Genomic DNA, 16992 nt, shown 5'->3' with positions numbered 1-16992 from the left:
CACAAATTTAGTGTCCCCTTGAAACACTACCTGATTCACCTCACAACGACTTCTCCTAGAACTTGGGTGCAGCTTTACTTACTGTCAGTGACCGGCTCCATACAAAATCCTAGCAAAGCATGCAAGAAGTCCACTACATTATTGAGAGAGTCCTTGTTCACATAGTCCCTCATGGTTTGTCGGAACTGCATCTTATCTAGCTTGTATAGCTTAGTGAGGCAGTTCTGGGCCTGCAATGAAGGAAGAAAAGTGAAAAAGTCACAAGTACCAGCTTAAGCTATGGATACTGGTAGTCAGAGACAGAAGCCTTCAGAAGGCAAGGGTTTCCAACCATCCCCACTCGCTGGTGACAGGCAACCCTGCTAGCCCCTCTTGTCTGAGTAAGATGTGAGCACAGACAGACTGAGAAGTCTGAGGGTGTTTACATTGAGAACAACTGCTCCATAGGAAAAACCCCAAAGCTCAAAGCTAAGGTCTAATGCTGGTCTCAGAAAGAGTTCAGTATTTTCACCAAGATAGAGATTTTAAGATCTTAATGAAAAAAAAAAGTTTGAAATTTAGATAAGTGATAGAATTGACAATCCATGTTTAGAAAACCTCAAAGGCTTTGTGTGCAATGGGAAGATGCGTGCCACACTACATCTGAATAAAAGAGACAAAAGAATGTCTATACAGTGGAATGAAATGGGACAATGACTGAAGTTTCTGGGTTGAGGGGAAAAGGGATAAGGATCAAGAAAGAAGGGGTGGCTGAGTGAGGGCCACCTTAATTATGGATGAAGAACTCTGGACAACCAGGCACAGGCATTGAAGTCAGATTAGGGAAGGCAATTCCTGAGAATTGGGATTGTATTAGTGTCCTTAATTGTGGCCCAGAAGAAAACTTAGTTATATCATCATTTTGACAAATCAAGGCCCAGGAAAAAATTCTTGGAAATTTTGAGAGAGAAAAAAAAAAAAGATTATAAAAGACTGAAACTTGGAATTAGCAATAGGCTTCTTGGTATAGCTTTGTTATAATCTCTCCATCTGTATTGCAAAGTCAGATGGATTGATACGTTTTTCATTTTTCCTTTATTATGTCCTAGATTTGAAATTAGGTATTTTTATTCCCAGGGAGTTTACAAGTTTCCAGATATTGAACAAACTCATTTTTATTGCAAAATAAATGCTGCTAGCTATAAAATGAAGTTTGCAAAGCACTTAGGTAAAATATATTTTGCATAAAGAAGTATTTAATTGTCATTCTATAAAGAATTTGTGAAGATGTTTATTGCAGCATTTATAAAGCTCTTTAAAACCCTGAGTTGGCAGGTCCTGAAATACAAATTATTCTGTGTTTTCTATAAAATACACCAAAAAAGGCATAATTTCAAAACTTCTCTTTAGAGGATATTAAAATGTTTGTATCATCTGTATGAGTTCAGTGGGAAGTTTAAGCAAGCCTAAGAATATCAAACTTTAAATACTTAAATTCTGAATGAATATCCTGAATTTCTTCAAAAGATATAAAACTTCTAAGAAATGAATTCCTTTTCAATAATTGGAGACTACCAGCTAATGATTAGATTAATACTCTAAGATACGCTGAGGCATTAAATGATGAAATTGCTGGGCACTTTGACGAATATCGTTAGAATAACCTTCTGTTTCTTGGAAGAAAAAAGGCTAGGGAAAGGACCTTGTCTGGTAAAGGTGAGAAATATTCTTAGTATCTTAAGTAGTTTCTGAAAGACCAATGGTAGAGAAATCTGAAAATGTTTAGCTTCTGGAACTGGATATTTCTCAAGGAAAATTTCCCATATTTATATCTCTTGGACAATGTGTTTACTGAACTAAATAAGCAAATATAATATCAATAATGAGCATTAAACAGAAGGAGATAATAGAGGAATTGTCCCATAAGTCAAATTGATTAGACAGGCAGAACACTGGCTGGATGCCCTCATAGGAAGTGTTCGGTGCTCCTGGGGAGGAAAGTATGATGAACTAAGTGATAACAACAGCTCCTCAAATGGCTTCCGATCCAACTCACCCTGCTTTCTGTGAATCCAGAAAGACAAATCTTGGTTATCAGAGCGAGTTTATACTTCCAACTAAAGCATGACGCTTTTTATTATGTTTGTTTATTATGTTTTAGTGTTTCATGTCATGAAATTGGTCTTCTGCATGGGGAGTGATGTGGTTTATTTGTCTTTGAAGGCATTTATTCATACTGTAATACAATTTAAAATCAAAGATAAAAAATCATATACACATGTGCAAAGATGGGGGAGATGCCAGCTTTCTATAGCCTTATTAATTATTATTTTCAAATTTTGGCCTCAAAATCTAGATCTTGGTCAAAAGTTTCAAGTTTCAAAATTTAGAAGCTAATAGTGCAAATATAATCCCCATATACACATAATAAACTAAAATAACACAACACAATATAATATAAAACAGCAAAACAGAAAAGGATAGATAGATAGATAGATGAGAGATGATGCATTAAGCAAGAAACCCAGCATGCTAATACTGTGTGAACATTTCATGACAAAACCTAATATCAAGGAAAAATGGGCTGGCATTAGATTTTGACATGACCCTAAAACTCTGCCAAGATATGCCAAAGGATTTCTGGAACTCAACTTTGCATCAAACTCTTTTTTTAAGAGAATATTTTCTTATGATTTCAATTCAAACATACATATGAAGCAACCATCCCAGCTCAGACTATGGAAGTACGTTATTGTTCAAATTGAAAAAGAAAATTAACAGTCAGCAGAGGCAAATAAAAATGAGCTGGAAGACCATTTCCAGTACAGAATCACGTTTGGCAAGCCCAAATGCAGAGTTTCAAGTTTCACACAGTTGACAAGGACATGATCTCATATATTCAGAAGGCAAGGTTCATTCTCAAATAAAGCAGCCAGAAAATGACTGGCTACTTTTACCGTCCTCTTTTGTCCCAATAAGGGCCATTTTCCATATCTTAGGAAGGACAACAAACCAGGTCCTAAAACTTTGACCCCTTTCTCCAATATGCAATATGCTTCTACAGTACCCAGGCAGATGATTAAAAAGTCATTTGTTACAGGCCATCAAAAGCTTGCTAAATGTATTCATCTGTGCAAAAGTTCTTTCAAGCTGCAATTCACACATTCCAATTATATATGCTTTCACTAATTGGGAGTTGGTCTGCCCTAGGCAGGAGGCAGAAATGTTTTCCCAATTAAACTTTCCTAAGCCTGGGTTTTAGATGGCTTGAGATATCTCATGAGAATCTCCTCACACCAAAACAGCATTAATTATTCCTACAAAATACAATATTTTTCAGGGAACACTGACCCTCATTGTCAAAGGACTCATTCTTAAACAGAAGGGAAGGAAGAGGGAGAGGAAATGGAATCTACTTTAATTCTCTTACATTCTCTCGGAATACCTGGTGTCTCAGACGATCTCCAGAGAGCCCTCGGTGTCCTTCACCACAACCATAGGCACATCCCAAAGACTTCACTATTTTGATGAGCATTGTTAGAGCAAGCCTATGGTTGCTTACAGGTGTACTTTCATCCTGGTACCCACGAATGAGAAAGAAAGAAAATTCTGTTTACTTTGTCACTGAAGTCCTTTTGCTAAGATTCTATTGTATGATTAAATCAAGTTTATATGTTTTACAGGGAGCACCTGCAATTTGGAAAACAGAATTGTAACGGGCTCAACAAACATGCTCGGTTTTCTAAAATTTAGTCTATGATTTAAAAGAAAAAAATCTACGTATTTTGAACACTCTCTGTTGCTAGAGAATATAAGTATAGACTTCTTTGTTAGAAGACATGCTTTTATATCCTTGACTGCTGTCAGACAACCACCTAAAGAGAGACAGTGCAGACTATCAGTGATGAAAGCAAATAAGTTTTATTAGAAACTACCCTCATCAGTAGGCTTCTGATACACCAGGAAAGGATTACTGCCAAGTTTCTGGAACTGATCAAAGTCTGGAACTTCGAAATTTCATGGCAACTTCTGACATTTTTGAGGTCTTTTATTTCTAATTGTATACTTTCACTGTATTATAATACATATGCACAAACAAAGTGAGAATATACAGAACTTTATAAACACTTTCAGCTTGATTCTTCCCTTAAGGCTAAATAGGAAGGCCCCCTGAGATGAATCATGAGAATTGATATCATCCTATCTTTTGCCCAATTTAATCTTTGTTGTTAGTGGAAAACATGGCTTCCAAAAAAGGAACTTCCTTGAATTATTTCCAAAGAAGCATAAGGAAGCAGTTGCTAAGGAATGATGCAGAGCCCAGTGTGGAAGAGTCACTTTCTTTGGGAAGCTGCAGCCTGTCTCAGTCCTTCTACCACATTCTACCATCAGCACACACACCACAAACCTGGGATTCCAGTGTCTGTTCCTTAACCGCATATGATGTTAGATAAGTTAACTAATCTCTTTGTGTTTTTGTTTCCTTACCTGTGAATTTAGGATTCTAATAGCTGCCCTTCCTACTTCATAGGTTTACTATGCAGAGCAAATTAAATAGTGGATGAGAATTGTTCTGCAAATTGTAAGGGACTTTTCCATAGCCACATGATTGGGTTGACGCATAAACTTTGGAACCAGATGTAAGTACTCAAATGTGCGCGTGGTATGGAAGGAATAGGGGCTTATCTATACATTAGCATGGCCCTTACTATGATAAGGTTGACTTTCTCCTCCCCTAATGTTATCCAGTTGGTCCCCCTTTTCATATCTGTAAGCTCTTGTAGTGGAGGTGGTGCTGAACTCCAGATATTCCCCTTGGCACTGCAGCATTCATTCTCTGAGCTATTCCAAGTGCTGATGGCTCACTGCCCTCAGATGAGTGCCTCTGAAGGCCACAGCTAGACAGCTGCCTCACCCAACATTATACTCTCCTCCTGGAGGCAGTCTACCTCTAACGACTGGACAGGGCCATAAAGGGACCTGGGGTGTGTTTGCTAAAAAGGTCTCTTTGCATCACCTGGGGACTACTTAAAGAGCCATCCCAGCTTCAAAGCCCTCTGTGATTAGCTTAGGCCTCTATTACAACTACACTGCAGTTCAATTTCTCCCTATGCCCCATGCTGCTTCTTCATACCTAACAGAGGTTAATCCTGAGAAGACACTCCAGTAAATTGCCTGCACACATATCTTCATATTGGAGCCTGTTTCCAGGGACCCCTACTTAAGACAGCTCAGAAGGTTGCAAATAGAAGACTCAAACTTATCAACAGAACTGTATGTATATAGGTTGACTATCCTTATTCAAAATGCTTGGACTAGAAGTATTTTGGATTTCAGATTTTTTCAGATTTTCGAATATTTGCATATATATAATGAGATGGGAATAGGACCCAAGTCTAAACACAAAATTCATGTATGCTTCACATAGGCCTTATATACACAAGCTGAAGATAATTTTATATAATTTAATAATTTTGTGCATGAAATAAAGTTTTGACTGCATTTTATCTGTGACTTGTCACATGAGGTCAGGTATGGAATTTTCTACTTGTGGCTTCATGTTGGAGCTCAAAAAGTTTCAGATCTTGGAGCATTTTAGATTTCAGATTTTTGGATTTTTAGTTTGAATTCCGATTTTAGCTTCAACATTTACTAACCATATAACCTTGGACAAACTACTTAACCTACCTGTGCCTTACAAAATTGGAATCATAATATCTCTTTCACAGAGTTGTGAGAATTAGAGTCAAAACATGAAAGGCATATAATAATAGAAAAACTAATTATTAATTATTAATAATAGCAAAAATAATTGTTAATTAAAATAATAATAAAATTAATTATTTTTATGTGTGGGGCGCTGCTTTCCTCTGGAGCACCTTTATGCAAATTAGAAAAGGCACCCCTCTAGGTGGAGAATTAGAAGAAGATGAACCCTCTGAATGGTTGTAATCCTTTGGTGAGTGGTTCCGAAAGCAGAGGTTGGACTGGATTTCAATCCTCACTGGCTTCCTTCGTCAAGGGCCTTTGTGTAGAGGGCTCTGTAAAGGCTACAAAGCCTTATGCAGCAGTGCCTCAGAAAAGGTCATCCTGAGCAAGGGCTTATTTGGAAGACTGGTTTACACATATTTTAAAATTATTATAAGCTCCTTTAAAACTTTTCTAGCTCTAGAAGCTCTTTGTAAATATCTATTCAGGTTTTTATTTCTTTAGACCTTCAGATGTCCTTGGGATTCAGGTTGCTTTCATAGGAGACATTCAGAAAGATGTAGCAACTTACAGGCAAAAAAATTGAAGATATTAAATAACATTCCAAGCTCTCAGTACAAGTTGTGGCAAATATAGAAATGGAAATTAGATCTTCCTTTCTATCTTAATCAATTCCTATGCTTCTGTTATTACTAAGTTGCAAAATTAGATAAACCTTCTGATTCCACTGAAGATAACAGATGGGTTTGGGGCAGAACAGACCAGTGTGAATCACAGACAGAAGGCATTTGACCCACCATCAGGTTTTATTTTATAAATTATTTGTACTAAAAAGAATATTATTTTGGTAACTAACTATAAAACATATATATCTTGGTGGCTGTATTGGAGACCACATAATCTGACTTTAAAAATCCCATACTGATCAAAAGTGATAACTCTGGTCAAAATAACATGTATTACATCAAGCTATATAGTCTAGATAATATCTAGGTACTAAATAGTCAAGATACTTGTAGGTTTTCACTAAAAATGTGGTTAAAATGCCACTTGGATAAAATTTCAAAGCTAAAAAAGGAAAAGCAAAAATGAAAACAAAACACTAATTATAAACCTCAGAGATCTTTAGCATACATACAAAACCTCATCAGTTTAGTTGGAACATCTAAGCTTTGCTGATAAAAGCTTATCAATATTTCATAATATTCTCTTTTTTTCTTTCTAATTTCCCTTGAATATTATAATGGGCAAAACACCACTTCTAATCTCTTTGTCCAGACAGAGTTGATATGTAAAAAATGGAAATTCAGTAAGAATCTCACCAGTTTCTGTGTTTATAAATTTGGGCCTTATAACTTGTATTTGTTTGTTAATTCCTAAGTAACTGATCACTGAATGATTCTTTAGATCTTAGCATCTGCAATCAAATCTCTTGTGATCCATACCATTATTTAGATAATTTTCATTTACAGTCAGATCTGAAGTTCCTTGCATTGTCCTCAGTGATAGATAAGGTGCTAAGGTGTTGGGAAACTTAAAATCCAATAAAGTTTGTTAGAATTGCCTTATGATTAATACAATCAAGGCAAGAGAAGAAAATCGTATAGAAAAGGCTCAACAACCAAGATTATCAGAGCAAGAATATTTGGATCAGAGTCCACAAATATTGGGAAGAAAAGAGTAAACAATAAAATGAAGAAACCAGATGACAAATGCATATTAAACATGTGTCAAGTGGGACTCGAAAGAAATGAGGAAGAAATTGTGAAAGAGGAAGGAGTATTGCAACGCTTGCTCAGATGTGAAAATCTGATAACATGTAAGAAAAATGGACAATTTATAGTTTATACAATATATATCTAGATGGTATATATCTAGAACTCTACACAGTATAACTTCACATGTGTAAACACTTGACATGATGTGTAGAGTATTTGTTAGAGATTAAAATCTCTTGTTGATTTCAATTTCTGAATATCATTTCCTAGCTGAAACCATAAATTGAGATTAGTGTAAGTTATGTGAATTTAAGCTGTAGTAATTTGTATTTAAAATTAAAAAAGAAAACCAATTCTTGATGTTAAGAAATCATATACCAGATGTTGACAAGGCAGAGGGAATTAAATTTAGGAACAATTAATAATGGAAAGACTAAAGCCACAGGGATGTGCCACATTGAGACATGAGAGTGCTGAATGAGGCTAAGAGAGTTAGTCCCACTTCAAACCAACACAAACTAATCAAGCAAAATTCTTCTCTTGCTTTCCTCTTAACTGTGGTTGAAGCTGGCTGCCAAAAATGTGTTACTTTAAAGAAATAACTTTACACTGAGGAAAAATTATACTGCTTGTTATGGGCTGAATATTTGTGTATTTGCAAAATTCACATATTGAAGCTGTAATCCCTCAATCTGATGGTATTTGAAGATGGGTCTTTGGGAGGTAATTAGGGTTAAGTGAGGTCATGATGGTGGGGCCTGGTCTAGTGTGATTGGGCCCATATAAGAAGAAACACAAGGAAGCTCTTTTGCTCTCTCTCTTTTGCTTTCTCTGTATGCACAAAGAAGAGGCCACGTGAGAACACAATAAGACAGTGGTCACCTATAAGGCAAGAGAAGAGGCTTCAGAATAAAACTAAACCTGACAGCACTTGGACTTCCCAGCCTCCAGAACCATGAGAAATAAATTTCTATTGTTTAAGCCACTCAGTCTATGGTATTTTGTTATGGCAGCTTGAGGAGACTAAGACATTCTTCAATTAGGTCAGAGTCTGAAAGTTTTCAGAAAGGTTATACTTGGCGTCAGACTGAGAATTATGGCAACATAGCAGAACTGAAATGTTCTCTTGCAGAAATAACGACTAGAGAATTAGCTCTAACACTGCTTGGATGGCAATAGATATTGGATTTAGAGTACAGTTGCATTCAACTGTTTCTACTAATGCCTACTGAGAACCTAATGAAGAGATTTCTCCACTCTCCACTTTTTTGCTCTAGTGACTAGGTGCTGTTCAGAGTCAATAAACTGCTGGCAAGCAAGCTTTAGAAAGAAATTAGGTATGACATTTCATGAGGACACATAAGGTGGTTCAGTCATACCTTCTCTTGGTTCTTATCATTCTTCTCATAAGGGCCGCCTCCACCTCCTCCACCTCCTCCTCCATCACCTCCTCCACCTCCTCCATCTCCACCTCCTCCTTCTTCTCCTCCACCATCTCCAGCTCCACTAACAGCAGGGCCTCCGAATCCACAGGTGGAACTTCCAGATACTCCTTTGAATTGGAAAGCTCCCTCACTTGGCCTCTTTTCCAAAGTCTCATTTTCCTTGTTTTCACTCTTCTTTCTATTCTTTTCTACACAGGGCACCACACCAAGTTGAAGCAAGCATTCCACAATGTTTAGCGCCACGTCACAGATACGAGAGCTGATGTCATGATTAAGGACAAGATAAACAGCCTTCAGAACTACCTGAGGAAAACAAGATAAACACAGCATGATTAAGTTACCTGCACTCCCTCTTCCTAAAGAGATTTGATTATTCTGTTTAACCCATTTCCTTAGGCTAGTCTATGAAATTGGGTAGAAATAATTTAGACAACTGTCAAATTTCCCTATAAAAGTTGCTGTGGAATCTTGTGTATTTACTTAATAGAGCGTGTAAGTCACCCAAAGTATTAAAAATATATACATGTATTATCTCATGTACATCTTCCAAAACATGCTATGATATCAACAGTTAATGGGGATATTGAAGCACAGTGAGTTAATGAGAGAGTAATTATTTGTCCAAATGGAAACTTGTTCTATTGATTTTTTAAAACAAAAATGTTTTAATCCCCTGTCTTTCATTCATTACTAATAATGGATAAAGAACAATGATTTCCTTTTGCTCGTTCATGACTGTATCATTATTCATATTTCATTTAAAGTACAAAATATTTGTATGTTTAAATTATGTTCCTTTATTGGTTTTAATATTGTAAATTATTTGCTAAGCCAGGATTCCTAATGTGCAATAAAATTTTGTGAAATATAATTGTAAAATACAACAACCCCTTCATTTGCTAATAACTATACTCAAGACAGGCACTCTTGAGAATGCAAGCTTAAATCTTTTAAGAATTTCTATTCATTTTTTTCTGGCTACACAGGAGGTTTGTAGTCCTGTTAATACCAAAATAAAATAAGTGAAGAATTTTTTTGCCCTCATTCTAGACGTAACAGACTTATTAAACACACACCTATGTGTATTTATATATGTATATTCAGGATTCACTAATGGTTTTGGATTATAAAAATATTCTGAGATCAGATCAAATCTAATGCAATGCTTGAAAAAAAAGTAAGGTGCACCTATGATGGTTGACACATTGGTGAATTTTTTTCAGTGGGTGGCTTTTTCATTTCAAGGTTTGATATTTCTAAGAATCTATATGCCCATTTTATATAACATTGCGAAAATGCACCAAATAATATCTGTCTAACTTTGGTAAGAAAAATTCTTGCTTCTTACAGAAAGATCAAGCATTCCATTCTTGTGGACAAAGTTATTGGTCCCGTCAATATGTTCCGTGTCCTCTAGGTAGCTGTAGTTTATGCAGGAGTCTGTGAGGCTTCGAGGTAGGTTAGCACATGCCAGAGGTTCATGTGGCATCTCCGGGATAGGCACCTGGTTGCAGAGTTTCCTCATATGCTCATTGAAAAAGTCTGCGTAGCCTACGTTGAATGATGCCAAAGTGGTATTGAAGGTTGCAACTGTGATGGTGGAGATCTGAGATCGCACTAATAAAATGAAAGCAGTGTCTTAGTTCTCCCTACATTAACCTACAATACCAGTTAGACAGTTATACTATTACTTCAATCATGACCACAATAACAGCTGTAGTTTTTGAAAATATTTAACTTATAGTCTCAAAGCTACTCTCAGCTCTCATGGGACTACTGAAGCTACTAAGGCCATATGATGTGTGGAAAATATTAAAGATTGTAGAAAATGTGAATTATAACTGGCTTCCTTAAGGCTGAGATTAGGATTTAACTTCTGGCTAACACTGACTTAGTTTAGTTGATCAGAATAGATGAATTTTACCCATTGTTAGATGATAGATCATACTGATATAAACTATTTGTTTATAGCATTTTTATCCAGTATATTAGGGAACAACAAACATGAATAATTTTTTTCTCCTTTGGCTAAAAGTAACTGAAAATAAATTTGTGGTGGTAACTAACAGATATCATTGAATACCTGAAATACAGTGCAGATCAAAGAGGGACTAAATTTATGCTTCTATGAGAACATAAGAAAAAAATCAATTATTCTGTTAAAAGTACAGAATGAGAACCTGTCTTGGATTATACCCAGAGACACATGCTTGCTGCACACAAAACACACAAGAACTTATCTAAAATAGAAGCTGTCTCAAAAAAAAAAAATTGGTTGCCTTGGAAGGCAGTGACTTTCCTCCCGCTGAAGGTATACAAGCCCTTCAGAGAGATCTCATAGAGGGAATTGAAGCATGAATCTAGATGTCTTCCAAGGTCTCTTTCAGCCCTGTGGGTCTATGAGCTTTTGAAAAGAAATATGAATGGCTTGTCCTTGCTCTCCCTCTAAGAGGTATGGTGTTTACAGTGCGGTGTTAAATAGTTCTTGCTACTAAGGATATGCTAAGAATGGCTAACAAGTAAATTACCAAGCAATTCAGCACAAGAATGCCAGTTTTCAGAAAACACAGGAAGCGGATTACAATGGGAAAGTAACATGGTGTAAGGACAGAAAACAAGAAAAGAAATCTGAACTCCTGCCCGAAGGCCTCACCTCCTACCCACCTTCCTTGACAGTGTTTTCTCCATGGCTGTTGGAGGGGTCCGGCAGGTCGCTTACCAGGGTGTGATGGGAGTGGGAATGCCTGGCGCTCAGACTCTCCATCTCAGTGGCTGCATCTGAACTGCCTCGCCGGGTCAGTTTCCCTGGGATGAATAAGAGCACCCCACAAGAGGGTTTTAAAATCTGAAAGTTATTCTGCCAAGATATTGTCTTTCCCAAGGACAGCAGGGAGAGTGTGGGGCTGTTAGGAAAAGTGTGAAACACAGACAAAAAAGCAAGAACTGAACTTGCCATGGGGATATTCAGGGTCAGGATGATTGATGAAGCTGCCTGTGATAAGGTCAGCCCCAATCTTAGCCAAATGTCAGAAACCGTCTGTTGTGGCCCAGCTAGCTGTCAGCTCCCAATTTTAAACTGGCTTATTTAATATGCAGTCCAGAAAGAAAAAAATATATATATATATTTTTTTCCTTTGCTTTGCTGCTTTTTTCAAAAAAAATCCAAGTTTAATAAAAATCTGCTGTCTAGATTCACAATGGAAATTAATGCACAGAGCACCCTAAGGCCATGTTTCTTTGTCTAGAATGATCTAAGAAATAAGATTGTTACCTCTCTAATTTCACAGAACTCTTGCATAATTACTTCAATTATCTGGATTTATTTGGCTGTGAAAACACAGCATTATTTTGGTACCGGAGAACCTGAATTTGAGCCCCAAATTTCTTGGCTGAATTGTTCAAGAAAGATTCAGATTTGCCCAGAAGCCCTAGATCCAGTTCTAAACAGGTCACTTAAACTCTGCCCTATTTTGGAAGGCCTTGTGGTCACCTAAAATGGTGGTTTGCCAGCCTCCTTTCTCAATTCCTCGCCTGTCTTCTCCCAGCCCAGAGAAACTTCCAAAGGAGAATGTGCTGCGCGTGGGGGACACATCCAGGTGGTCCTCGTGAAGCAGGAAGGGCACTCCCATTCTCCGTGGCCTCCTCTTGCCTGTGTGGTGGAATGGAATGGAGCCTTTCCTCTCTCGGTCTTCTTTGCGGCTCTTGAACTACAGTGATGAGAGGTGCAGAATTAGGCACAGGGCAAAGAAAAGGTTACAATCTGCTTCCCAAGGGGCTCCATGATCTGCATTAAAATACAAGAAATGTGCCAGGAAGAGGAGACCCAGAAAGTCACTGAATATCATCCAATAAAAATGGGAGAAATTTCACGTTAAAAGAGTGAAAGAAACTAAGTAAAAGGCCACGTATTCCGTGGGCCTTTCTCCTGGGTTCAGTTAGACTAGTGGTTTGCAAAGTGTGGTCCCTGGACCAGCAGCATCAGCATCACTTGGGAACTTATTAGAAATGCAAATTCTCAGACATATTATATCAGACCCTCAGAAGCTGAGGTCCAGCAATGTGTGTTTTAACAAGTCTGGTAGGTAATTCTGATGCACACTAAAGTTTGCAAATCACAAGGTTAGAGTCACTACTTGAACCAGTCTCTCTTTTTCTGTTCCATTTTTCATGATGGTGATCCATTATTTCAGTTAGCCAACTTTAAATGTGCGCCACTGTTCATAAGAAGAGTCAAAGAAGATACAGACCATACATTGCCACAAACCCATTATTCCTACCAAACAAGTTCAAAACCAAGTGCAACTGAAAGTTTAGAATTGCTAGGGAAGCTTTTAAAATATAACAATTCCTTAGCCTACCTTCAGCAATTCTGGTTTAATTGGTCTGGGATTGAACCTGAAGATGTATTTTTTAAAGCTCCTTAAAAATTATCATATGCAGCCTGTATTGAAAACCACTTTTTTCCTTTCAAATGATGAATGTTTTAAGAAAATTGATAGCCATTGTCTTTTGTTGCATCATTAACAAAGGCAGAAAACTGCTTACTTAGCAACACTTTCAGCTCATAATAGGTTAATATTGTGTTCTGCGTTCTTCGTTGGCATAATTAAACTAAGAGTTTTGAAAAAGAGAAAGCAAACCACTATATATATACATATACATAGGTCTACACATATTATTTTCTGTTTATCTCCAATTACTTACAAAGAAGAGAGGCAGAGTAATGGCAGAAAAATATAACGTATTTAACTAGAAGACCTACTTTTGAGTTTGGACTCAATCTTGGGCAAACTACCTAAAATTTCTAAGGGTCAATTTCTTACCTGCAAAATGAGGAGAATAAGGATGTCATTGGATTAAATGAGAACTATTTATATAAAGCACTTGATAAAAATGAGTTGAACCATACAAATGAAAGTTACCATCATTGTTACCACAACTACTTCCACCACCACACTTCTTTACACTGCTTTATGCATATGATCAGAATTGAGCTTCATGACAACCCTGTGGAGCATTTAGAATAGGAAGTTCACTCATACACAGGGGTATGCTGCAAGTCAGTGTCACATCTAGGAGGTGACTTTGGTTTCTAAGTTCCCTTTCCCACCTCAACCCATACTGCAGTATGATCAGAAACATCTCATGTCCCACTGACATTTTTTATTTACCAAAATATCAAAGAGCATAAGCATTTCTACTCACCTTTTTAAAAATATTCATGCCCAGGTCTGAAGAAAGATCTGGGACTGCAGATCTACGCAGATTGGTCAGTGAAACCTTGGAAAATGCCTCAGAGCTAAGAGATTTTTCCTCCTCGTTACACTTCATGGTGAGATCCTTAATAAAGGTAGACAGTGATCAAGGACTTAGGACTTTACATCCAAATACTGTTCTTATTGAAATGTCACATTTTTAATAGGGATGCGCCTATAGCTTTGACATCTTTGAACAATTGAACTTGTATGTCTGGACTTCTGGAATCCAAATTCTGCCAGTGAGAATATATATTTCATATTAATTGTAATTTCTGTTTGGAGTTTTCAGCAGTGAGGTCATGTAGCCCCAGATTTAGAATGCTAAGAAAATAGAGAGAAGATGGATCTCTCTTTTTTTTTTAATTAAAAAGAGTGTTTTGTTTTGTTTTTTTCCATTGAATGATTCAGTAAAGCAGATATCCACTTAGGCGGAATATCTACTACTAAAACAGATTATATTTCCTTTTAACTCTGCTATTGCTCATGTTTGTTTTCAGAATGTGCAGAAAAAAATTTCAGACTCAGCCAATTCACATTTAAGTAAATCCAAACAACTGGAACACACTACAAGTCACATTTTTCTCTACATTTTCAGCACCTGGTGTTGATGAGAAAGAGGGCAAGAACAAGTGTTCAAGCTGGTATTAGGTCATTCATTTATCAAAAAGCAATTGCCATGAAGATATCACCATATCAGTACACATTCAGTTTACTTCTCTAAACATTTATAATAAATAGCAAGACTATCAAAATGCAATATTCCTAATGATGACATTAAGACACTGGAAAATGTTGGCCAGGCGCAGTGGCTCATGCCTGTAATCCCTGCACTTTGGGAGGCTAAAGCAGGCGGATCACGAGGTCAGGAGATCGAGACAATCCTGGCTAACACGGTGAAACCCTGTCTCTACTGAAAAAATACAAAAAAATTAGCCGGGCGTGGTGGCGGGCGCCTGTAGTCCTGTAGTCCCAGCTACTCAGGAGGCTGAGGCAGGAGAATGGCGTGAACCCGGTAGGCGGAGCTTGCAGTGAGCCAAGATCGTGCCACTGCACCCCAGCCTGGGCGACAGAGCGAGACTTCATCTCAAAAAAAAAAAAAGACACTGGAAATGTTGAGTTATGCAAAAGAGGTTACATCACGTTTAGTAAAATCCTATGTTACAGATTTTATGATATTGGTAACCAACAGATTTAATGTCAGAACTCTCTATTAATTACTACTTTGATTATCCAGAAGACCCAATTTTCCACTATTCTAGATAAACAAAGACTTATACTAAATTAGCATGTGCAAGAGGTGCACTTCTTCAAATGATTAAGTGCTAAAGCCAGCAAAGGGTCAAGCATGCAAGATGGAAGGGAAAAGATAATAGCAACAGTGTAACCCACCAACCAAAAAGTCAGCACTAGAGTACCTAAGAGCTGGATGCACAGAGAAAAAAAGAATCCATTATGGCAAAGTTGCTGGTTTGAATGACAATGAACTGGGTTTTTCTTACTTGGGTTTTGTGGGTGTTCACTAGTGAGGGAGCTGCCGCCACCATGGAGCTACTCCTGGGTCTGGGCAGGAGAGGAATATCTGGCTCCGGAGGCTTTTCTGGCTTCTCTTCCAACATGTGTCGCAGCCTTTGTAGATAGTACATCAGAGACCACTGAGTGCCTTCCTCAGACCAATGGGGCTGAAGTAGGCAGCGCAGAACAGCAACGTCAAAGTAGGTGGCATAGCGGGACCTTTGGCATGGAGGTATCACAAGAGAGGCCCTGTTCCATGGCAGAAAGAAGATAATTATACTGGCAATCAAGCTTTCAGAGGGGCAGCACAGCATGGCTTATAACTCTACTTTTCTCATTTGTTTATTCATTTACTTGTTTCTTACGTAGTTTACTCTAATATCCTTCCAACTGGTCTCTCTCATTCCACTTTCACTAAACATCTCCTGAAAGTAGAGATATTGAGAGAGTTTTGAAGGATGGATAGGAATTAGCAAGGCAAAGTTGAGGTTTGGGCAGGAGGGAGGATTAGCATTTCTGTCAGAGGGAACAATGCCTACAAAGGCATGAATTTTAAAAACCACGAGTTTGAAGGGGAGACCCTAAGTAATTGGTGAGTAATTTGGGTGATGGACAATGATGAGAGTGAGAGCTATAGAAATAGATGAGGTTCAGATTAAAATGCTTCCTTTATGCTAAGATCAGGTTTGACTTTTACCCCGATAGAAATAGAAATGATATTTGCCTTGCCTACTTCATTGAGCTATTTTAATTTCAGTTGTGAAAATATTATGTAAAATAACTAAGGAAAAGCTACAAAATGCTAAGAAACAGAAGTTTTGCTATGAGGAAAATAAATAAAATAAGTTTGAAAATTCTAAAGTTATATATCCTTGCAAGAGAGCAAGACTAATTTTTTAAAAATCTCAAGTTCCTGGGATTCTATTATTCAATTTAAACACATAATATATTCATTACCTAGTGTTCAATTTAATTCTACTACAAAGTAGTTTTAAGAAATTACTCAGATTAATACACCATCCTATGTATCTTAGGTGCAACAAATTGAATGTTTGTGTCCCACAAAATTCATATTTAAAGGTAAGTTTAACTTTCTCACCTTGAACATGTGGTCTGGTAAGAAAGACAGACAATAAGTGACAAAATATAAACTTAGAACTTCCGGGATCCAAGATGGTATCTTAAATCTAAAATCTAAACTCCCAAGCACAATTTCCTTCTGATTTAGGTGATGCAAAAGAGAGATGTTTGTACCCTACCATGAACTAGCAAATGACGCTACCCACACACAAAGTGCTCTCACAAAAAACGCAGCCATAGAGAGTGAGTAGGGATTTTCCTAAACTTCTTAGGCTCATATTTTTTTTTAAT

The 16992-nt window shown here is 37.3% G+C and overlaps 1 protein-coding gene across 14 annotated transcripts in view; it reads right to left on the bottom strand.

Annotated features, from left to right (window-relative positions):
* Nucleotides 1-16992, bottom strand: part of UNC80 (unc-80 homolog, NALCN channel complex subunit) — a 234133-nt gene that overhangs the window by 175923 nt on the left and 41218 nt on the right. For 11 of the 14 annotated variants that reach the window (XM_055380463.1, XM_055380468.1, XM_055380470.1 and 8 more), the window contains exons 8-15: nt 15609-15870; nt 14057-14191; nt 12342-12558; nt 11516-11656; nt 10200-10468; nt 8786-9154; nt 3410-3556; nt 83-230 (exon numbers count right to left, since the gene is read on the bottom strand). In XM_055380463.1, coding sequence (XP_055236438.1) covers nt 83-230; nt 3410-3556; nt 8786-9154; nt 10200-10468; nt 11516-11656; nt 12342-12558; nt 14057-14191; nt 15609-15870 — 1688 coding nt within the window. The remainder of the gene's footprint in view (nt 1-82; nt 231-3409; nt 3557-8785; nt 9155-10199; nt 10469-11515; nt 11657-12341; nt 12559-14056; nt 14192-15608; nt 15871-16992) is intronic. The other 3 variants (XM_055380466.1, XM_031008744.2, XM_055380467.1) reach the window with 1 other exon arrangement.

Source organism: Gorilla gorilla, chromosome 11 (assembly GCF_029281585.2).
Source record: "Gorilla gorilla gorilla isolate KB3781 chromosome 11, NHGRI_mGorGor1-v2.1_pri, whole genome shotgun sequence".
Lineage (NCBI taxonomy): Eukaryota > Metazoa > Chordata > Mammalia > Primates > Hominidae > Gorilla > Gorilla gorilla.
Note: the sequence above shows the minus strand (reverse complement) of the source record. Positions and strands in the feature narration are given on the sequence as shown.